Below are 24,618 nucleotides of genomic sequence, written 5' to 3'. Positions count from 1 at the left end.
GCATGCTCTGCATTGCTCATTACAAAGGGCAAAAGGACCAATGACTTGGGAAGTGCTGTGATTGGAATGCTGACTGCTGATCTGGGCTGCAGCTCAAAACCTGGTCTCCTTTCACAACTTGTACTGAGCGAGTACGCTCTGATTTCATAACAGTGCTTCACAAGCACAATATGCCTAATCCTTTTTCCGAACACATTCTTTTTTAAAACTAGAGAGAAACGCAAAATAGAAAGACCAAAATCTGTCCATATTTTCTGAGGGCCTTGACCTTCCAGTTGATAATGCTTCTTGTTTATTTGACTAATTTCAACATTCAGGTAGGACATATATTCCCCCTTAGTCTGTACAGAAACATTTCCAGAGAATGTCTATTAGCATTGGCATCAGTACTGTGTCCCCACTCCTTTCTGAAAAAGAGTTAGAGGGAAAAACGAATGCATGCCTCATTGAAAGTGTGGTTGTCAGTGGATATTTATTTAAAGTACAAAGCTCCAGAGCATTAGTTTGCTGAGAAAAGTACCATGGATAAAACAGGATGAAATAGAGGAACCACACATATAATACAGAGGCTGAGACTTGGCTGCACTGACAGAGTAGTGCAAGGTGCATTGCTTTGCCTCTGGCCCACCTCGTCATGAGCATAGAGTGGAAGGTTATTCTTCAGTTTGATAAGCACAAGATATTACAAAATAACAGCTTAAAACATTTGGAACTGTTCCTGACAAACACCCTAATGCAAATCACTTATTTAATCCTGCTCCCGAGGCTCATTCTGCTTTTATGTCAGTGCTACTTTAAAACAGGCAAAGACAATATGAACACGAGCTGTGCCAGCTGACCCACCCAAAGTGAGCAACTATGTCGCTGTCATCTAAATACACAGCCAATCAGTTCACACACCCCATTAACCTTGCCTCCTTTATGAAATACACTAGGGATCATTGCTGCAAATCAGTGCCCATGGTGTCCTATCTATGTCCCACCCTTCCACAGGCAAGAAGCATGCATTTAAAAGGGGAAAACATGCACTTTCCTTCATTTCTGCCATCCATACACAACCAGTGTCAAGAGGAATGTTCCTCACTTGACCCTGATAGAGGAATCAGAGTCCTTACAAAGATGAAGACAAATTATTTAATTCGTATTGAGCTTGCAGGCTATCAGGTGATCTGTTATATTTAGACCATTTATGTAGAAAAGAAGTCAGGCTGCCCGTGTGTAAAAATGGACACAGTATGCAACATTTTCATTTCTGAACTATATCCATGTATGCAACAATAAAGGTGTTTTGGGTCCTTTTTTTAACCCAGCAGATCATTTATTATTACCCTACAGATAAAATAATTTAGAATAATAGTACCTTTTTGAATTTTTCTGAAATAGTTTAGGTTTGTATTGAAGTCATTTTTCTTGTATTGTATTGATTATAGCTACTAAGACTACTTCCTGTCTATCTTTTCAATTTTAGTTGAAAGGGAAAATCTGTCAGAGTACTGTGTGCTAGGACAACGGCCATCTCACCTGACCAGCATCAATCAACTGACAAACCTATCAAAGAGCAGTGAGCAGCCTCCTCACAGCCAGCTCCACCACAGTCCTCCCAACAGAAGCCAAGTGCCAGCGCTGCAACCAATCATGAGCCCCGGCCTACTGTCACCACAACTGAGCCCTCAACTGGTGAGGCAGCAGCTCGCCATGGCACACTTGATTAATCAGCAGATTGCCGTCAGCAGACTGCTGGCACACCAGCACCCCCAATCCATAAACCAACAGTTCCTCAATCACCCGCCTATCCCCAGGCCTGTGAAACCTACCGAACCCTCCAGTTCATCAGTGGAGGTTGCTCCAGAAATCTACCAGCAAGTTCGGGATGAGCTAAAGAGAGCCAGCGTGTCACAAGCCGTGTTCGCACGAGTTGCCTTCAACCGTACACAGGTGCTCATTTCTTTTTTACCTTTGTTGGAGAAACAAAAGTATTTTTAAAAAAGGGCCATTAGTGTGGGAACAATTAGTGTCAGCCGAGTTGAATAGTCTTAATGAGTCAGGATGAACTCGCTCGGTAAAAGTGACACATTATGCCTGGCAAAAAAATATTCCAACAAATGTTGAACTTAACTCTACAAGCTTCCCCCAGCCCACTAAATGATGCAATACAAGCAGCAAGCACCTGTGAGGGGCATGGTTCCCATATGTTGGAATTGTTCATTGTTTTTCACAGGTGCAAAGGCTGTACAGCATGTTGAATGTTTGTGATGTTGGAAGTCATGGGGAATGGAAGGGGTGGTGCTGGCATTTTTATCTCCATTCTCACTTCCATTAATATTGCAGTCATAAGGAGGGAGAAGGGATCCTCCAGGAGGGTCAAACCGCTCTAAATGAATCTCCTTTCCAGAGAAAACCAAGCTCTTTTCAATAAACTGGAAAATACTTTTAAAAGTCTATTAACATTTAACAAGTATAGTCAATAGTGAGAGACCCAATTGTTCTTCATCGTATGCAAGTTGCCTCCAGCATTCTAGTACCAACATGAACCCACAGAAGTGCAAATTTGTGATACTGTCTGTGGAATAGGGAAGTCATGTAAGCACTTATGTAAGAGTTGGCCCATGTGTTTGCTGTCAGGAGGATTTGGTGTAAAATTACAGTCCAGAGCTTAACCTGCTCCTCAGGCTAAGTGCAGATGTGAGAGAGTGACACAAGACTGTCTCCTTCATGGAATCAGAAATAATTCAAGTATAAAGATAAAAAGAATTCAAAAGAATCTCTTCACTGACTCCCATCCATCAGCTCCCGAAGCAATATCATTCAGACTAAGTTGTATCAGTTTTAAGGGACATGTTCCTATTTATGAAACCCAGCAATGGTGGTTAACTGTAGAATTCAGTGCATCCCAGTGCTCCAAATATGAATGTCCCTAGCCCATTACCAATTTAAGATCACTTTGTCCATTGAATTGAGTCTTAGTTCCGGGAATTGCTCCTACTGCCTTACATTTCAAAGAACAAAGAACAATACAGCACAGGAACAGGCCCTTCGGCCCTCCAAGCCTGCACCGATCATGTGTTCCTAACTAGACCATCCGTTTGTATCCCTCTATTCCCAGTCTGTTCATGTGGCTATCTAGATAAGTCTTAAATGATCTTAGCGTGTCTGCCTCAACCACCTTGCTTGGTAGTGCATTCCAGGCCCCCACCACCCTCTGTGTAAAATACATCCCCCGCATATCCGTATTGAACCTTGCCCCCCTTACCTTGAACTTGTGACCCCTTGTGTTTGTCATTTCTGACCTGGGAAAAAGCTTCCAACTGTTCACCAACTATGCCCTTCATAATTTTATAAACTTCTATTAGGTCGCCCCTCAACCTCCGTCTTTCCAGGGAGAACAACCCTAGTTTACTCAATCTCACCTCATAGCTAATACCCTCCATACCAGGCAACATCCTGGTAAACCTTTTTTGCACTCTCTCCAAAGCCTCAATGTTCTTCTGGTAGGGTGGCGACCAGAACTGGATGCAGTATTCCAGATGTGGCCGAACCAACGTTCTATATAACAGCAACATCATATGCCAACTTTTATACTCTATGCCCCGTCCAATAAAGGCAAGCATGCCATATGCCTTCTTCACCACCTTTACCACCTGTGCTGCCACCTTTAAGGATCTGTGGACTAGCACATCCCTCTGTGTGTCTATACTCCTGATGGTTCTGCCATTTATTGTATAGCTCCCCCCTGCATTAGATCTACCAAAATGCATCACTTCGCATTTATCTGGATTAACTTCCATCTGCCATTTCTCCGCCCAATTTTCCAGCCTATCTATGTCCTGCTGTATTCTCTGACAATGTTCATCACTGTCTGCAATTCCAGCAATCTTTGTGTCGTCCGCAAACTTACTAATCAGACCAGCTCCATCTTCTTCCAAATCATTTATATATATATATATCACAAACAGCAGAGGTCCCAGTACAGAGCCCTGCGGAACTCCACTAGTCACAGACCTCCAATCAGAAAAAGACCCCTCCACTGTTACCCTCTGTCTTCTATGGCCACATAAGAAGTCATAAGAAGAGAACAGTCTTGCCTGGTGATTGTCACTCGACAATCACCAGGCAAGACTGTTCTCTTCCTGTGGGGGAGCACTTCAGCAGTCACGGGCATTCAGCCTCGGATCTTCAGGTAAGCATTCTCCAAGGCGGCCTTCACGACACACGACAGCGCAGAGTCGCTGAGCAGAAACTGATAGCCAAGTTCCGCACACATGAGGACGGCCTAAACCGGGATGTTGGATTTATGTCACATTATCAGTAACCCGCACAGCGCACCTCCTGGACTTGCAGGCTGTCCTGTCTGGAGACAATACACATCTCTTTAACCTGTGCTTAATGCTCCCTCCACCCACATTGTCTGTATCTTTAAGACCTGGCTGGCTGTAGGGATTCGCATTCTAATCAGTATTCTGTAACTTGATTTTGTGTCTCTGTGCACTGTTTGAGAGCACATTTCCACTCCATCTGACGAAGGAGCAGCGCTCCGAAAGCTTATGGTGTTTGCTACCAAATAAACCTGTTGGACTTTAACCTGGTGTTGTGAGACTTCTTACTGTGTTCACCCCAGTCCAACGCCGGCATCTCCACATCACCTCTATGGCCAAGCCAGTTCTGTACCCATCTAGCTAGTTCACCTTTGTTCCCGTGAGATTTAACCTTTTGCACCAGCCTGCCATGAGGGATCTTGTCAAATGCTTTACTAAAATCCATGTAGACGACATCCACGGCCCTTCCCTCGTTGATCATTTTAGTCACCTCCTCAAAAAACTCAACCAAATTTGTGAGGCATGACCTCCCTCGTCCAAAACCATGTTGTCTATCGCTAATGAGACTATTCAGTTCTAAATGTGTATAGATCCTATCTCTAAGAATCTTCTCCAACAATTTCCCTACCTCGGACGTCAAGCTCACTGGCCTATAATTACCCGGGTTATCCTTGCTACCCTTCTTAAATAACGGGACCACATTTGCCATCCTCCAATCCTCTGGGACCTCACCTGTGTCCAATGAAGAAACAAAGATTTCTGTCAGAGGCCCAGCAATTACATCTCTTGTCTCCCTGGGCAGTCTAGGATAAATGCCATCTGGCCCTGGGGATTTGTCTACCTTAATGCTTCCTAAAACACCTAACACTTCCTCCCTTGTAATTGTGATTTGTTCTAACGGGTCTACACATCACTCTGAGACACTACCAATCAACGTGTCCCTCTCCTTTGTGAATACTGATGCAAAGTATTCATTTAGGATCTCACCTACTTCCTCGGGTTCTAAGCATAATTCCCCCCTTTGTTCTTGAGAGGTCCGACTCTTTCTCTGTTCCTAACGTATGTATAAAATGCCTTGGAATTCTCCTTAATCCTGTCTGCCAAGGACATTTCGTGACCCTTTTTTGCCCTTCTAACTCCCTGTTTGAGTTCTTTTCTACTTTCTCTGTATTCCTCCAGTGCTTCATCTGTTTTTAGCTGCCTGGACCTTATGTATGCCTCTTTTTTCTTTTTGATTAGACCCACAATTTCCCTCGTTATCCACGGCTCTCGAATCCTACCTTTCCTGTCCTTCCTTTTTACAGGCACATGCCTGTCCTGCACTCCTATCAACTGCTCCTTAAAAGACTCCCACATGCCAGATGTGGATTTACTCTCGAACATCCTCTCCCAATCAGTAGCCACCAAATCCTGCCTAATCCGGCTGTAGTTAGCCTTCCCCTAATTCAGCACCTTACCCATAGGACAACACTCATCCTTTTCCATGACTATCCGAAAGTTTACAGAATTGTGGTCACTGTTCGCCACATGTTCCCCCACTGAAACTTTGATGACCTGACAGGGCTCATTCCCCAGTAGTAGATCCAGTATAGCCCCCTCTCTAGTTGGACTATCAACACATTGTTCCAAAGAACCTTCCTGGACACATTTTACAAATTCCTCCCCATCCGCACCCCCAGTCCTAAGGGATTTCCAGTCTATATGAGAGAAATTAAAGTCTCCCACTACAACAACCCTATTTTTTTCTACACCTGTCCAGAATCTCCTTACATATCCGTTCCTCAACTTCCCGTGGGCTGTTGGGAGGCTTGTAGTATACCCCCAGCATAGTGACTGCGCCCTTCTTGTTTCTGAGCTCATAGAAATCATAGAAACCCTACAGTACAGAAAGAGGCCATTCAGCCCATCGAGTCTGCACCGACCACAATCCCACCCAGGCTCTACCCCCATATCCCTACAAATTCCCCCACTACTGTGGGTAGAGCTCGATAGGCCGGATGGCCTCTTTCTGCACTGTAGGGATTATGGTTAAGGCTTTCTTTTCTAACCTCTCAGTGAGAAGATAGCGCCATTCCTGTAATTAAAAACACTGGTTTTAAATACAGAGATTGCTCCAGACTCTACCCACAGTGTCTCGTTACACGATCCTTCCATATTGTCCACCCTCTGTACCGCTGTAATATGCTCCCTAACTAGTATTGCTACTCCCCCACCTCTTCTGGCCCCTCCTCTGTCTCACCTAAAACACTTATACCCTGGAATATTCAGCTGCCAGTCCAGTCCTTCTTTTAACCAAGTCTCTGTCATTGCAACCACATCCAAGTTTCGCGCATGCATTAAGGCTCTAAGTTCATCTGCCTTGCCCGTTACGCTCCTTGCATTGAAGCAGATGCACTCCAGACCTCCAGGCCCACTGAGGTCATCCTCCCCCAGATTGCTCTTCCTCTTAGGTAGCCTTGTCCTGGCCCCATGCTCGTCTCCAGTCTCTACGCTTGCTGACCTATTGTTCTGATCCCCATCCCCCTGCCACATTAGTTTAAGCCCACCCGAACCACACTAGCAAACCTCCCAGCCAGGATATTGGTGCCCCTCCAGTTCAGGTGTAACCCGTCCTTCTTGTACAGGTCCCATCCTCCCCGGAAGACTTCCCAGTGATCCACGAATCTGAAACCCTCCCTCCTGCACCAGTTCTTTCGCCACGTGTTCAGCTGCACAATCTCCCTGTTCTGGCACGTGGCACGGGGAGTAATCCAGAGATTGCTACCCTGGAGGTCCTGCTTTTTAACCTTCTACCTAACTCCCTAAATTTCATTTTTTTGTGGTTATTCATTCTCGATAGCTTTCAGTAATTCAATTACTTATAAGCCTAATATCCAAATTGGCTCGGGAATGATCTTTAACTGTACCTGTGAAAATTAATTCACTTCATGCTCATTAGTTCCTCCAAATCAGGCCCCTGATTATAACATCGATATGTCGGCAAAGAAAATCCAAACTAATAGATATAAATACAGGAAGATAAAGTTGATCACAAAGGACTTTGTCAGGTGGAGGTGCCATATAGAGGAACATCCTTCGTCAATTTTTGTTTTAATTTAAGAAATTATGCACCTTTTTACAGGTGAATTCTCATTACGGGATTTCACCAGGAGACTTCATTTAAGCAACATTTTTAAAAATTGAAATACATTTGTTCAGACTGTAACCATAACTTATTATAAAGGGATGACATCAAGTACTTATTTCTAGTAGCATCTCCGTACTTGGGGGATATGAGTATCTCCTTTACTGAGGGAACAGATCCAATTCTTTACCATAAAGATAGTATCAGGAGTTCCTGTGGGTCTAAATAATCTGCCACGTATAGTCCTGCATCCAATGGGTTTTGAAAATATTCCATATTGTTTGATTACAAGATTAGGGTAAGACAGTAAGACCTTAGCATCTCTGATACAGTCTTGTTTAGTCAGCTATACTGGCAGGCATTCCCTGACTAATGGTTTCCTGTTTAAAGTGAATCTGTTTCTGGGGTAAATTTGTTTTGTTGAAGAGATTTGTTTATTTCATGTACGAAGCTGGACAGCAGAATGGAGGGGATAGGTGGGGGAGGGGGCTGCTTGGTGTTGTGGGCACATCACTATGACTAATATATTTCTCAAATTAATGAGAGAAGTTTTAGATTTGTACCAGTGTTTTTAATTACAGGAATGGCGCTATCTTCTCACTGAGAGGTTAGAAAAGAAAGCCTTAACCATAATCCCTACAGTGCAGAAAGAGGCCATCCGGCCTATCGAGTCTGCACCAACTATCTGAAAGAGCATCTTACCTAGGCGCACCGTCCCTCCCCCAAAAGCCCTATCTCTGTAACTCTGTGCATTTACTATGGCTAATCCACCGAATCTACACATCCTTGGACACAAAGGGGTAATTCAGCATGGCCAATCCACCTAACTATCCTGCTCTTTTTCAAAATAGTGCCATGGGATCTTCTACACCCAACTGAGAGAGTGGATGGGGCCTTGGTTTAATGCCTTATCCAAAAGACAGCACCTCCAACAGTGCAGAACCTCCAGTGTAATGACAGTATGAACTCTTTTTAATGAGGGTCAGTGTCAAACTGACTGGTTTGATTAGTAAGTTTGTGGATGACACAAAGGTTTGTGGAATTGCGGATAGATGAGGACTGTCCAAGGATACAGCAGAATATAGATTGGTTGAAAACTTGGGTGGATAGATGACAGATGAAGTTTAATCCGGACAAATGTGAGATAATGCATTTTGGAAGGTCTAATACAGATGGGAAATATACAGTAAATGGCAGAACCCTTAAGAGTATTGATAGGCAGAGGGATCTGGGTGGACAGGTACACAGGTCACTAAGTGGCAACGCAGATGGAGAAGGTAGTCAAGAAGACATGCGACATGCTTGTCTTCATCGGCCGGGGCATTGAGTTTAAAAATTGGCAAGTCATGTTGCAGCTTTATAGAACCTTAGTTAGGCGGCACTTGGAATATAGTGTTTAATTCTGGTCGCCACGCTACCAGAAGGATATGGAGGCTTTGGAGAGGGTACAGAAAAGATTTACCAGGATGTAACCTGGTATGGAGGGCATTAGCTATGAGGAGAGGTTGGAGAAACTTGGTTTGTTCTCACTGGAACGATGGAGGTTGAGGGGCATGGACAGAGTGGATAGTCAGAAGCTTTTTCCCAGGGTGGAAGAGTCAATTACTAGGGGGCATAGGTTCAAGGTGCAAGGGCCAAGGTTTAAAGGAGATGTACGAGGCAAGTTTTTTTTTACACAAAGGGTGGTGGGTGCCTGGAACTCGCTGTCAGAGGAGGTAGTGGAAGCAGATACGATAGTGAGTTTTAAGGGGTGTCTGGACAAATACATGAATAGGATGGGAATAGAGGGATATGTTGTAGTTCAGTCAGGCAACATGGTCGGTGCAGGTTTGGAGGGCAGAAGGGCCAGTTCCTCTGCTGTAATTTTCTTTGTTCTTTGTTCAAACACCCACTGAGAGCACCAACTCCTTACTGAGGCATACACACCAAACCTTTATCGAAGAGTCAATGCCAACAATTTATTGAGGGAGTAACTTCGACTTCCTACTGAGAGCACAGCACCAACTCTTTATTGAATGAACATCTTCAATGTTTTACTGAGGGAATAATAGATAACCTGAGACAGGACAGCAGTCTAATGATGAGAGATCACTATGGGTAGAATTTTCCTGTCCCACCTGCCATGGAATCGTAGCGAGTGGGGGTGAGTGGGTGCGGGGGGTGGGGGGGAGGTGGTCGGGAGACTATGCAGGGGTCTGTTGATCTCTGGTGGGATTTTCCAGTCTTGGGGCAGCTGCGGGCGGAAAATCCCACCCTATGTGAAGTCTAAAGTTTGGTGCATTTGCTCCATTTGGACTGATTTCCAATGGAGGGCCATGCATGTTCTTGCACTATTCAGTTCATTACCTATGCAGCGTATAGAACGTGACAGATCTCGTGATAGGAGCTGGGAGGAAGTTGTTGTCTCCACTGTTACCTTATGGGCTCAAAGGCCTGGAGGCCATATGTAAAGGACATCCGGACAGCCATTCGCTCACTGCAGGCCAGTGAAGGCTGCAAGTAAGGAGATGACCAACAAATTAGCCTTAATACAAGAGGGATTGAGTGTAGGATTTAAGAGGTGCGCGTGTAGTTGACTGAAGCCTTTGTCAGACCTCACATGGAGATTTATTTGGTCTGCTTGTCTCCTTGGCAATGATCAAAGTAGACCCTGCATGGGTTTGCAACCAAAGGGCTTTCGACATAGAAAGATTAGTTCATGAGAGAGTAGAATGGACCTGTGGGCTGGACTGTGCTGAGGACTTGAGGCTGTCCATGTGAAGCAACAACAGCTCTAACAGGCCTATGTAAGATCCATGCAAGCAACAAGTTTACCTTGGCTGGGTTCTTGGCAAGGGATGTGGGTTTACGATGAATGAATGGTTGAAGAGCAGGAACACAACCTTCCCTCAGCAAGCTGAATGGAAGAGCAATCTCAAGAGGCCAAATGGTGTCCCCCTGCTGCTCCTCCCTGTGGTGCCATCTATCTGGTTCTGCCTGAAAGAGCTCTCTGCCATCTCAGCTCCCTTTTGTGGGCAGGTGTCAGAATGACATAAGTGTATCCCTGCTGAGGTTAGATTTGACAATGTTTCCAAGTTGCCATGCACACGGACTTTGTGAGGACATGAGTAAAATCTCAATTCTACTTGCAGGTGCCTGAGGTTGCGGGAGGATGGAGTGCTGTACAGATCCTGATGCAGGCACTTAGTCTCTGCATGTTAGCATAGTTTGGTGTATGCAAAGAGTCAAAGCACCAGCAGGGCCGACAGTAACTAGCGCAATTTAATTCAGCTATCATAAAATAAGATACAGTCGCGATCGGTATAACGTCAATAATCAAAATGATGCTGCTTCGAGCCAGCAGAAGACAGAAAACCAAAACGTTACTAAAATATGGGCAGATACCTGGTATCTGGTGGCTATCAGATTGGCACAGGCCTGTCTGCTGTGTCATAACCCTGCTATAGTCTCTCAGCAACATCCTGGCCCTCACTAGCACCATCCCAGTCACCATCCTCATCTCGGTCCTCCATGTTTCCCTCAGCCATCACACCTCCATTTTGTTGTGAGAGGTTGTGCAGGGCGCAGCAGACATTGATGATCCAGGACACACTCTGTGATGAGTATTGGAGAGCCTATCCTGAGTTGTCGACACATCTGAACCTCATCTTTAGAAGGCCTATTATCTCTCAGTCATGGACTTGGTGGCGACATGTGCAGCATTGTACACCTTCTCAGCAACATGCTGCTGAAAAGCGAACTGGTATCATCGGCAATATCCTCTGGGGGTCCCTGTGTCCCCAGAGCCAGCCCTGTAATCACTGAGGTCCTTCAAAAACCTGTGGCATTTGGGAGTGAGTCAGACTGGAAGTATTGTGAGCGATCTCTGGAACTGCACACAAATAGGCAAGATTTGCCTTCTGTGATCACATATGATCTGCACATTCAAAGAGTGGAATCCTTTTCTATTGATGAATGAGATTGGCTGTTGCCAGGGAGCTCTCAAAGCCACGTGTGCAGTCAATAATGCCCTGCATTTGTAGGAAACCTGAGATAGCTGAAAATCCCAATGCTTTTGCAGCCTGGCTTTTGGGATCCAGGTGGAATTTGATAAATTGATATGCTGTCCTGACCAGGGCATCTGTCACCGCCTCCTTTATGCACTTGTGCGTCACTGACTGGGAGATGCCCTGGTAGAGTCCTGGAAGGAGCCACTGGTAAAGAAATTTAAGGCAACAGTGACCGGCAATGCCACCAGCAAGGTGCAGACAGTCTTGGAGAAGCTGGCAGATTTGTGCATACACATTGAGGGACATCCAATGGTGCCTCTGGCATTGATTTTTCACTCATCTGCAGATAGCTGGACTGCCTGCAGTGCACCCATAGTCAGGCCATTGCTCGTCATTGCAATGGACCCGGTTCGCCAGCATCTTGGCCTTCTGGGAGTCCCACTGCCTATTACGCAGAGAGTGGTGGGAGTGTGGAATGAGCTGCCGGATAAAGTGGTAAATGCGGGGTCACTTTTAACATTTAAGAAAAACTTGGACGGGTTCATGGATGAGAGGGGTGTGGAGGGATATGGTCCAAGTGCAGGTCAGTGGGACGAGGCATAAAATGGTTCGGCACAGACAAGAAGGGCCAAAAGGCCTGTTTCTGAGCTGTAATTTCCTATGGTTCTATGGTTCTACTGTTCAGGTCGTTGCTCCTCATGGCCTTGTGCCAATCTATGATGGGCCCCTCTCCTCCTCATCTGGTTGAAAGCCATTACCAAGGTAGGGTTGCCTGGAGCCTTTATCATATAGATCACAATGGATCTCTGAATGAATTGAAGTAATAAATCTAGTGAGCATATTCGTCACAGGTTTGTTGCCACCCCTGAAACCAATGGCCCACAAGAGCAAAAGAAATAGGAACAAGAACCGGTTTGCCCCTGAAGCCTGCTCTTTTGATTTGATTTATTATTGTCACATTTATTGGTATACAGTGAAAAGGGTTGTTTCTTGCGTGCTCTACAGACAAAGCATACCGTTCATAGAGAAGAAAACAAGAGAGTGCAGAATGTAGTGTTACAGTCACAGCTAGGGTGCAGAGAAAGATCAACTTAATGCAAGGTAAGTCCATTCAAAAGTCTGATGGCAGCAGGGAAGAAGCTGTTCTTGAGTCAGTTGATACATGACCTCCAACTTTTGTATCTTTTTCCCGGTGGAAGAAGGTGGAAGAGAGAATGTCCGGCGTGCGTGGGGTCCTTAATTATGCTGGCTGCTTTGCCGAGGCAGCGGGAAGTATAGACAGAGTCAATGGATGGGAGGTTGGTTTGCTTGATGGATTGGGCTACATTCATGACCTTTTGTAGTTCCTTGCGGTCTTGGGCAGAGTAGAAGCCATACCAAGCTATGATACAACCAGAAATAATGCTTTCTATGGTGCATCTGTAAAAGTTGGTGAGAATTGTAGCTGAAATGCCAAATTTTTTTTTTACAGCACAAAACAGGCCCTTCGGCCCCAAAAGTTGTGCCGAACATATCCCTACCTTTCAGGCCTACCTATAACCCTCCATCCTATTAAGTCCCATGTACTCATCCAGGAGTCTCTTAAAAGACCCTATTGAGTTTGCCTCCACCACCACTGACGGCAGCCGATTCCACTCGCCCACCACCCTCTGTGTGAAAAACTTCCCCCTAACCTTTCCCTTGTACCTACCCCCTAGCACCTTAAACCTGTGTCCTCTCATAGCAGCCATTTCCACCCTGGGAAAAAGCCTCTGAGAGTCCACCCGATCTATGCCTCTCAACATCTTATATACCTCTTATATACCTCCATTAGGTCTCCTCTCATCCAAGGAGAAAAGACCGAGCTCCCTCAGCCTATCCTCATAATGCATGCCAACCAATCCAGGCAACATCCTTGTAAATCTCCTCTGCACCCTTTCAATCTTTTCCACATCCTTCCTATAGTGAGGCGACCAGAACTGAGCACAGTACTCCAAGTGGGGTCTGACGAGGGTCTTATATAGCTGCATCATTATCCCCGGAGTCCTAAACCCAATCCCTCGATTGATAAAGGCCAGCACACCATACGCCTTCTTAACCACCTCCTCCACCTGCGGGGCCGATTTTAGAGTCCTATGGACCCGGACCCCAAGGTCCTTCTGATCCTCTACCATACTAAGAGTCTTTCCCTTTATATTGTACTCCTTCATCCCATTTGACCTGCCAAAATGGACCACTACGCATTTATCTGGGTTGAAGTCCATCTGCCACTTCTCCGCCCAGTCTTGCATCCTATCTATGTCCCTCTGTAACTTCTGACATCCCTCCAGACTATCCACAACCCCACCAACCTTCGCGTCGTCGGCGAACTTACCAACCCATCCCTCCACTTCCTCACCCAGGTCATTTATGAAAATGACAAACAGCAAGGGTCCCAGAACAGGTCCCTGGGGCACACCACTGGTGACTGACCTCCATTTAGAAAATGACCCATCTATACCCACTCTCTGCCTCCGTTGGGCAAGCCAGTTCTGGATCCACAGGGCAGCAGCCTCTTGGATCCCATGTCCTCTCACTTTTTCTAAGCCTTGCATGGGGGACCTTATCGAACGCCTTGCTAAAATCCATATAAACCACATCTACCGCTTTCCCTTCGTCAATGTGTTTAGTCACATTTTCGAAGAACTCCACCAGGCTCGTGAGGCACGATCTGCTTTTGACAAAGCCATGCTGAGTATTCTTGAGCATACTAAACCTCTCTAAATGCCCATAAATCTTGTCCCTCAGGATCTTCTCCATCAGCTTACCAACCACTGAGGTTAGACTCACTGGTCGGTAATTACCTGGGCTATCCCTATTCCCCTTCTTGAAAATAGGAACCACATCTGCAATCCTCCGGCACCTCTTCCTTAGTCTTCTGAGGAAGTAGAGGCGTTGGTGGGTTTTCTTAACTATAGTGTTGGCATGGGGGGACCAAGACAGGTTATTGGTGATCTGGACACCGAAAAACTTGAAACTCTCGACCATTTCTACTTCATCACCGTTGATGTAGATAGGGAAATGTTCTCCACCATGCCTCCTGAAGTCGATGACAGTCTCCTTAGTTTTGTTGATACTGAGGGAGAGGTTGTTGTCATTGCACCAGTTCACCAGATTCTCTATCTCATTCCTGTACTCTGTCTCATCATTGTTTGAGATCCGACCTACTAACGGTCGTCAGCCAACTTGAAAATCGAGTTGAAGGGGAATTTGGCTACACAGTCATAGGTGTATAGGGAGTATAGTAAGAGGCTGAGAACACAGCCTTGTGGTTCACCAGTGTTGAGGATGATCGTGGAGGAGGTGGTGTTGCATATCCTTATTGACTATGGTCTGTGGGTTAAGAAGTTCAGGATCCAGTCGCAGAGGGAGGAGCCGAGGCCCAGGCCACGAAGTTTGGAGATGAGTTTCATAGAAATAATGGTGTTGAAGGCTGAGCTGTAATCAATAAATAGGATGCTCTGCCATTCAGTAGGATCATGGCTGGTCCAACATTCCTCATGTCCACTTTCCTGCCCTTTCCCCATAACCGTTAACAAAGAAACAGCATAAGAACAGGCCCTTTGGCTCTCTAAGCCTGCGCCAAACATGATTCCCTAACTAAACTTTAAAAAAAAACATCTGCCCTTACTTGGTCCGTATCCCTCTATTCCCTCCCTATTCATGAACCCATCCAGATGCCTCTTAAATGATGCTAATGTGCCTGCTTCCGCACCTCAAACAGTGCGTTCCAAACATCTACCAGTCCCTGCGTGAAAAAGTTTCCCCTGCACATCTCCCTTAAATTCTCCCCCCTCACCTTGAACCTGTGCCCCCTTGTAATTGACTCTTCTACCCTGGGAAAAAGCTTCTGACTATCCAGTCTTGACTATCCATGACTCTAGTTACCTTTTACCTGGGAGAATGGCGATTTGGAATCAATCGTTTGCTGCTGTCCACCAGTTGTGCCTCTTGGAGGCATCAAGCTCCCTCTCTCCCTTCAGCCCTGCCTCTGAAAGCAGCAAATGGCAAATGGCACAGAATGAACAACAGCTCCACACCTTGCTGGGGTCTCTGCTTTGAGACCCAAATGTCAGAAACAAACCTGCTGCAATGTGGGTTTCACCATAGAGAGGAGAACACATGTAAGCATCTTTGACATCCAGTTACCTCAATTTATTATGGTGGCTCTTTAGTCAGCCAATTGTGCTGACCTTGAACTCCAACCATCTGAGTAGATGCTCCTCCCACTTCTAGGTTTTGCTGTTTTAATTTGGCTGATTTAGAATCATAGAATCCCTTTAGTGCAGAAGTAGGCCATTTGGCCCTTAGAGTCAGCTCCAACTCTCCTACAGAACATCTCACCCAGACCCTATCCCAGAAGCCCATCTATATACTCCACTAATCCCCCTAACCTACACCATCTTGGGACACTAAGGGACAATTTAGCATTGCCAATCCACCTAACCTGCACATCTTTGGACTGTGGGAGGAATGATATCTTTCTTTCTATGAATGTGCAAACTCCACACACACACAGTGACCCGAGGTCGGAATTGAGTCCGGGTACCTGGTGCTGTGAGGCAGCAGTGCTAGCCACCATGCCGCACTGTTGTTACTGGAACAATGGTGTGCCTTAATTTTCAGACTTGGTGCACCACCTTCTACCCTCTCTCATGAAAGACCACTCCCCTTATTCCACGTTGCAGCTCCCTTGCTGCCCCTCGACACTTCCCCCATCCCATCGCTTCCAGTCTTCATGCAGCTACCGGCACCTGATATGTGTCAAGTTGTGAACAGTCCCCAGGAAGGCAAAAGCAGAATCTATTCGCTGCTAAGTGGTGGAAGACATGAAGTTCGCCAAGTGCACATCACTTGTATCCAGTAGAAGAAATGAACGTTCTAATTTCCTGCTGGTGGGCAACTTAATTTGGAGGGGAAACTTAATTCGGGTGAGGAGGTCTTTGATAAACATACATGACATGCTAATGCTTGCAAAAGGACTTCCTGACTTTGTTTGTCAGGATGCCAGACCCACCTTGAAAGCCCCAGGCACAGAAATCCTACAGTTCATCCTGGCATCGGCAAGCTGGCTTTTGGCCTCATGCCCGAAATTAAGTTCTCCTGTCAACGAACCAACATGATGTGGAGATGCCGGCGTTGGACTGGGGTAAACACTGTAAGACGTTTAACAACACCAGGTTAAAGTCCAACAGGTTTATTTGGTAGCAAAAGCCACAAGCTTTCGGAGCCTTAAGCTCCTTCTTCAGGTGAGTGGGAATTCTGTTCACAAACAGGGCTTATAGAGGGCATACAGGGCATATCAATTTACAGAATAATGGTTGGAATGCGAATACTTACAGCTAATCAAGTCTTTAAGATACAAACAATGTGAGTGGAGAGAGCATCAAGACAGGCGAAAGAGATGTGTATTGTCTCCAGACAAGACAGCCAGTGAGACTCTGCAGGTCCAGGCAAGCTGTGGGGATTACAGATAGTGTGACATGAACCCAATATCCCGGTTGAGGCTGTCCTCATGTGTGCGGAACTTGGCTCGTTTCTTCTCAGCGACTCTGCGCCATTGTGTATCGTGAAGGCCGCCTTGCAGAACGCTTACCCGAATATCAGAGGTCAAATGCCCGTGACCACTGAAGTACCCCCCAACAGGAAGAGAACAGTCTTGCCTGGTGATTGTCGAGCGGTGTTCATTCATCCGTTGTCGCAGCGTCTGCATGGTTTCCCCAATGTACCATGACTCGGGACATCCTTTCCTGCAGCGTATCAGGTAGACAACATTGGCCGAGTTGCAAGAGTATGTACCGTGTACCTGGTGGATGGTGTTCTCACGTGAGATGATGGCATCTGTGTCGATGATCCGGCACGTTTTGCAGAGGTTGCTGTGGCAGGGTTGTGTGGTGTCGTGGTCACTGTTCTCCTGAAGGCTGGGTAGTTTGCTGCGGACAATGGTCTGTTTGAGGTTGTGCGGTTGTTTGAAGGCAAGAAGTGAGGGTGTGGGGATGGCCTTGGCGAGATGTTCATCTTCATCCCCTAAGTTCCGCACACATGAGGATGGCCTCAACCGGGATATTGGGTTCATGTCACACTATCTGTAATCCCCATAGCTTGCCTGGACCTGCAGAGTCTCACTGGCTGTCCTGTCTGGAGACAATACACATCTCTTTAGCCTGTCTTGATGCTCTCTCCACTCCCATTGTTTGTATCTTAAAGACTTGATTAGCTGTAAGTATTCGCATTCCAACCATTATTCTGTAAATTGAGTCTGTGTCTTTATATGCTCTGTTTGTGAACGAACCAACATCCCAGTGCTGGCAGCACATGAAGATTTCGCCCGGTGAAACCATCAATTCAGCACAGAGGGATATCACCAACCCTCCCTTTAGTAAATGAAACAATTTTTCTATTGAAGGGCCATCTTCTCACCTGCATCTTTTGGTCCTGCCAATGGTGACACCCTGCGGGCAGGATCTTTCAATCCCGCAAACCACCCCCCACTCCTCCCCCCACACATATTCCCCGGTAGTGGAGGGTGCGAACAACAGGAAAACTGCTGACAGTGGCAGGACAAGAAGATCCCACCCCTGGTCAATGGCAGACCACCATGGGGTGAGGGGAGCATATCCCCCCCCCCAGAACCCACAAGTATGAAGTTTCAAATCTGCTTTATAGACTTTATTGAATTTGCAAATGATACATCTTCAATTAATATTTTATTGAATTAATGTCTTCCATTTCGCCATTTTATTATGCACCCTTTCCCACCCATATCTTTCTGATTCAATTGGTTGTCACAGTCTCTTCCTGGATACCAAATTTGTGTCAAAGTTTCCCACCTCTCACTGTAATGGGCTGGAGGCAGAGTTTGTTTCCATTGTGAATGTTCTGAGGGAGGGGGCAGGGGGCAGGCAGGAGTTTAAACATTGGTGAGGAGCTCAGGCAGGCAGTCTGGAGGCTGACAGTACCAGATTCTTAGTGAAGCATAAGACAATAGCAAACAGCTGCTGGACAACCAGAGAGCGCATCTCATACGAGACAGATGTTCATCCATAACCTCTATATTGTGTGAAACAATCGTAGTGCTACTAGGTCACTAGCCATGGAAGACAGAGTCTGTAGCAATTAACTTGTCTGCGACGACAACTGGCAAAATCCTTAAATATATGGTTCCTTGATATAAAAATACATAATATTCCAGGAGTGGCAGTCGGTTGACTGAGGAGCTGTAGAAATTTACCATCTATTTTGTAGGCCAGACTTTCGCACGCTCACTGATGTAGTCTGTAAGGCAGCACTGAGCCATGCACCTGACTTTTTTAAAACTAATTTGCATCTCATTAAATTACAATTAAATTAAATCATGATTTTTTTAAAAAAGCCATTTGTGTTGCTTTGCATATTGAAATCCTAATTTTTTCCAAGTGATTAAAGTATTTTATTTGTGCAAACGTAATATATTTGAGATAATGTTAATTTAACCTTCTGCTGTACACAAAGCCAGAATTCTTGGTAAAGTCACAGACTGAAAGATAACTTATTTCCAAATTAGTTAGTTCCAGGAGATTTTTTTCTTTATTGCCATAAAATTAACCCTCAGTGTGCCAACTTACAAAGAACAAAGAACAGTACAGCACAAGAACAAGCCCTTCGGCCCTCCAAACCTGCATCAATCACGTTTACCTATCTAAACCAACCGCTTATATCCCTCTATTCCCCATTTGTTCATATGCCTATCAAGATAAGTCTTAAATGTGGCTAACGTAACTGCCTCAACCACCTCACTTGGCAGTGCATTCCAGGTCCCCATTGCCCTCTGTGCAAAAAAGACTTCCCTCGCACATCTCCACTGAACCTTTCCCCCTTAGCTTGAACTTGTGCCTCCTTGCAATTGTCATTTCTGCCCTGGGAAAAAGTTTCCAACTGGCAGCATGGTCGGTGCAGACTTGGAGGGCCGAAGGGCCTGTTCCTGTGCTGTAATTTTCTTTGTTCTTGTTCTCTGTTCACCCTATCTATACCTCTCATAATTTTATAAACTTCTTTTGGGTCACCCCTCAGCCTCCGTCTTTCCAGGGAGAATAATCCCAGTTTATTCAATCTCTCATCATAGCTAATACCCTCCACACTAGGTAACATCCTGGTAAACCTTTTCTGCGCTCTCTCCAAAGCCACCACCTCCTTCTGGTAGTGTGGTGACCAGAACTGGACACAGTATTCCAAATGTGGCTGAACCAACGTTTTATACAACTGTAACATAATTTGCCAATTTTTATGCTTGATGGCCCGTCCGTTGAAGGCAAGCATGCCGTATGCTTTTTCTACCACCTTTTCCACCTGTGCTGCCACTTTTAAGAATCTATGGACCTGTATCCCAGATCTCTGTGTGTCTGTACTCCTGATTGTTCTGCCATTTATTTTATAGCTCCCACCTGAATTGGATCTACCAAAATGCATCACCTCGCATTTGTACGGATTAAATTCCATCTGCCATGTCTCCACCCAATTTTCCAGCCTACTTATATCTTACTGTATTCTCTGACAATCTTTATCACTATCCACAACTCCGCCAATCTTAGTGTCATCCGCAAACTTGCTAATCAGACCAACTACTTTTTCCTCCAAGTCATTTGTGTATATATATATATATATATGTATATGTATATAGCAGAGGTCCCAGCACTGATCCTACCCTCTGACTTCTATGGTCAAGCTAGTTCACCCCAGATCCTGTGAGACTTAATCTTTTGCACTAGCCTGCCATGAGGGACCTTGTCAAATGTCTTACTAAAGTCCATGTAGACAACATCCACAGCCCTTCCATCGTCAATCATTTTTGTCACCACCTTAAATTAGTGAGACATGACCTCCCATGTACAAAACCATGCTGTCTGTCACTAACACGACCTTTTCATTGGGAGATTGTATTATCTCCCTCTGGACAGCTTTCTCCCTATCACCCATTTTTCACAAACTAACTGAGCTTGTGGTTCTGTTCCAGTTCTGTGGTGGAGAATATTTTACCTGCCTCCTGCCCTCACGCTCTTTTACTCATCAAAACCATATATTGTCCAAATTGATGCAAACTGTCAGAGAACAGAGTCGATGTCACATTTCGATACTGTGGCATTATTAGGTGAAGAGGTGGGAAATTAAAGTGATATAACTGCATTCATTTCCAAGTAAGAAGTTTAACAACACCAGGTTAAAGTCCAACAGGTTTATTTGGTAGCAAAAGCCACACAAGCTTTCGAGGCTCTGAGCCCCTTCTTCAGGTGAGTGGGAATTCTGTTCACAAACAGAACTTATAAGACACAGACTCAATTTACATGAATAATGGTTGGAATGCGAATACTTACAACTAATCCAGTCTTTAAGAAACAAAACAATGGGAGTGGAGAGAGCATCAAGACAGGCTAAAAAGATGTGTATTGTCTCCAGACAAGACAGCCAGTGAAACTTGTCTGGAGACAATACACATCTTTTTAGCCTGTCTTGATGCTCTCTCCACTCCCATTGTTTTGTTTCTTAAAGACTGGATTAGTTGTAAGTATTCGCATTCCAACCATTATTCATGTAAATTGAGTCTGTGTCTTATAAGTTCTGTTTGTGAACAGAATTCCCACTCACCTGAAGAAGGGGCTCAGAGCCTCGAAAGCTTGTGTGGCTTTTGCTACCAAATAAACCTGTTGGACTTTAACCTGGTGTTGTTAAACTTCTTACTGTGTTTACCCCAGTCCAACGCCGGCATCTCCACTTCATTTCCAAGACCAAGTCCTTTGACTGTTGGGTCACTTTGTGATACTTTATGCCTGTTGATGTATATTACATATATTACAATATGGCTCACTGACAAGTAACTTTGCAGAACTTTCTGAACCCAGTATTCAATATTGGATACCTAAACATGGGGTGTGTGAAATGCAAAGCAGCTTATTGTATTTGAAAACTTTCTGAAGCAAAATCAAAAATAAGACTCCTTTCTTATTATGGCTGCTCTCTTTTGTAACTGATCATATAAATGCCAAAAGCTATCGTGAAAAATAACATTTAGGTTACATAGAGCAGGAAGAAGGTACATTGGGCCCTATTTTACCATTGGGTAACGGGCGCGGAAACATGGTAAAATCAGGTGTGAGGCCCGCATCCGCGCAGATGGCCACTTTACCGAAACCCAGGAATGGCCGCGATCCGATTCGCGCCCGAAACGGGTACAATGGCGATTTAAATGTATTTGCATTTATTTCAATTGAATTAATGAACTGCCCACCCAACGTTATTAGCACTTCCCCCTTTACCGCTGCGTTCGCTGATCCGGAATCGCGCCAAAATGAACATGCTGAATAAAAGTCTGAATCGGGCGCTCCAGCTGCTGAAGAGCGAGTTCAGAGCTTCCAACGTCTCTCTGACTCAGATCGGTGGTGGGGGGAGGGGGGGGGGGAGGGAGGCGGATCAGATCATTCTCTGGTTTGGGGGGCCAAATTGTTGTCTGGTTGGGGGAGGGAGGAGGAGGAAGCGGGTCAGATGTATGTCTGGTGGGGGGGGGGGGAGGGTTGTGGGAGGGAGGCCCGTTCGTTGTCTGGTGGGGGGGAGGCAGGGAGGACCAATCGTTGTCTGGTGATGGGGGGGCGGGGAGGGCCGATCGTTGTCTGTTCGTGGGGGGGGGCGGTGGGGAGGGCCGATCGGTGTCTGGTGGTGGGGGGGTGGGGAGGGCCAATCGTTGTCTGGAGGGGAGGGAGAAAGCAAGTCAGATGTTCCTCTGGGCGGGGGGAGTGAGGCCAGATCGTTCACTGGGGATGGGGGGTGGTGGAGGAGGGAGGCGGGTAAGAGATATCTCTGGTGGGGGGGGGGGTGCAGATGGATCTCTGGTGGGGGGGAGGGGGCAGGGGGGTCTGTTGCCACTGTGTGGGCGATCGGTGGGGGGGGAAGGGGGCAGGGAGTTGCGATCGGTCTGGGTAGTGCGGGGTGGATAAGGGGGACAGTGATGTCTGTGGGGGCCATCACTCCCGCTTTTCGCTCCTGGGCCGCTTTCTCCGCTTTCTGCGGCCCGGAGCGATCTGACACGAGCGCGCTTTTTCAATTGTTTTTCTAACTGCGCATGCGCAGTTCAGAGCTCCGATCGTTTCGAGCATGCTAAGCTCCGCCCACAGCGCGAATCGGACCCGTGATTTTTTTTTCAGGCTGAGTGCGTATGGGGGCGCCTGAGAGCAGATTCTAAGTCAGATCTGAATTACGGTCAGATTCAGCACTTAGAATGGGCCTGATTTTACCATTTTCATTCTATCAAGAAGTAATGCTCAGTTTGGACTTGAAATGCTTGTCAATGACTCGATGTTATTGACTGATGGCTCTTGCAAATGTCAAATGAAAAGAGCCACTTCGAAGTGAAAATTGTTTTACCTTATGGGGTTTTGCATTAAACCGCTTTATTGTGAAAGTTTTGAAGCTGATTTGTGTTTATTTTGCTAATGTCAACACCAATGTTATGCTGAAACTGACAGAGAGCAAATTCAGAATTTGAGCACTTTATCAGTGCCTGCTTCCAGAAAGACTTAATGCCATTAGATGTGTCGACTGTAGTGCAGAGTACCAAAAGCATCATTGCATGCAAGAATTGCTAGAGTATGAGATGGGCTGTTGGGTCAGGGTATTTTCACTTGAATTTTTTTAATGACATTGAGTGCCTTCTACACCAGGGCTTGCTATCAGAGATCCTCCGCAAAGAGGAAGATCCCAGAGCAGCATCGCAGTCACTTCTTGTAAATCTAAGAGCCATGCAGAACTTCCTGAACCTTCCAGAGACAGAACGTGACCGAATCTACCAGGAGGAGAGAGAACGAAGCATGAACCCAAACATCTCCATGGTTTCACCTTCAGCAGGCAGCCCAGGGTCTTCTCGAGCCTCTCAGGTACTCAAAAAGCAAGTTTTTTTTATTGATGTGGGAACTAAAAGCAGACTTGCACTCTTTAAAATATGAACATGGGAGAATACATAAATGTAAATCAGCATCAAGGAAATTAAACCATCAAATCAACTGCATTTCTTTCAATGTTCCATGAAATCTAATTTTTTTCATTTCCAATGGTTTCCGATATGAAATGATCAGTATCCATGGTTAGCATACTGATGATAATGATGGTATACTGCACATACCAGCTTGACATATGTGATGCTTTAATAAACGATGAGCTAGACTTTTGGCAGCATGTTAAACTAAGTAATAATTTATTATTTGGGGCCTCTACCCCATTTACTTATTTTTTTTCTTGGAGTATTGTCCTTCCACTCGAGGCATGATGTTTTTTTATCTTCGTGTGTATGTGCTGCTTTATCAGCTTTTTTTCTGTCTCCTTCTGATGAAATGCTTCTTATTACTGGTCATGATTTGCACAGCCTACCTTAGTGATTTGGTAAACAGCATGAAAAGTGCTTTACTGTGTTAGCATGTCCTATAGGAATGCTCTGTTCCTGAACAGCAATTATTTCTAATCACAATTAACCTGATTAGAATAATGGACAGGAAGTGTCCTCCATAGCTAATGCAGTTTGGCATCAGCTGACTGAAATCCGCTGATGATTTGTGCACAGATGGCCGGCTGAAAGCAGTTTTTATTTTAATTTTTTGATGCGCTCTCTCTCTTTTTCTCGGTAGACTAAGACCTCTGCGTCGACATCAGACCTTCTGGTTAAAGTGGAGAGCACAAACCTAAACATCACATCAGCTATTTATGATGAAATCCAGCAAGAGATGAAACGGGCTAAAGTGTCTCAGGCATTGTTTGCAAAGGTGGCAGCAAATAAAAGTCAGGTGAGAAGGCCACGGGCCACATTGCTCCTAACATCTCTTGTCACGATGTGAGATGATTCCATTTCTTCTCTGCCAACTAGTCAGTCTCTCTCTGCATGTTGACAATATTCGCTTTACATTGGTCTGAAAATTACATCAGTTTACCTCAGTTATGGTTATGGAAACTACCATCTGCATCACAAAAGCAAATTAAAATGCGTTCATAAAGCTTCAGTTCACTCGTTTGCCGCAGACGCAGTTGTAAAATCTTACATCCAAAGTGATCGCTGAATGTTTCTCTGCAGGGATGTCTCCTGAAATCTGGTGGTCAAGCCTCCAGAGCAGACATGGCAATTTTACTTGCCCTTATTTTTGTTGTCCACTGGCTTGTCCGGACT

The 24,618-nt window shown here is 45.5% G+C and overlaps 1 protein-coding gene across 1 annotated transcript in view; it reads left to right on the top strand.

Moving 5' to 3' along the window:
• The window catches only part of satb2 (SATB homeobox 2), a 302,889-nt gene that overhangs the window by 133,652 nt on the left and 144,619 nt on the right, over positions 1-24,618 (top strand). Inside the window, 3 exon segments of the mRNA XM_078229234.1 lie at positions 1,469-1,935; positions 23,129-23,341; positions 24,086-24,241. Of these exon segments, the coding sequence (XP_078085360.1) occupies positions 1,469-1,935; positions 23,129-23,341; positions 24,086-24,241 (836 nt within the window).

The sequence above is a fragment of the Mustelus asterias genome, chromosome 14 (assembly GCF_964213995.1).
Source record: "Mustelus asterias chromosome 14, sMusAst1.hap1.1, whole genome shotgun sequence".
In the NCBI taxonomy this organism is placed as follows: Eukaryota; Metazoa; Chordata; class Chondrichthyes; order Carcharhiniformes; family Triakidae; genus Mustelus; species Mustelus asterias.
This window is presented reverse-complemented; position numbering and strand designations above follow the sequence as displayed.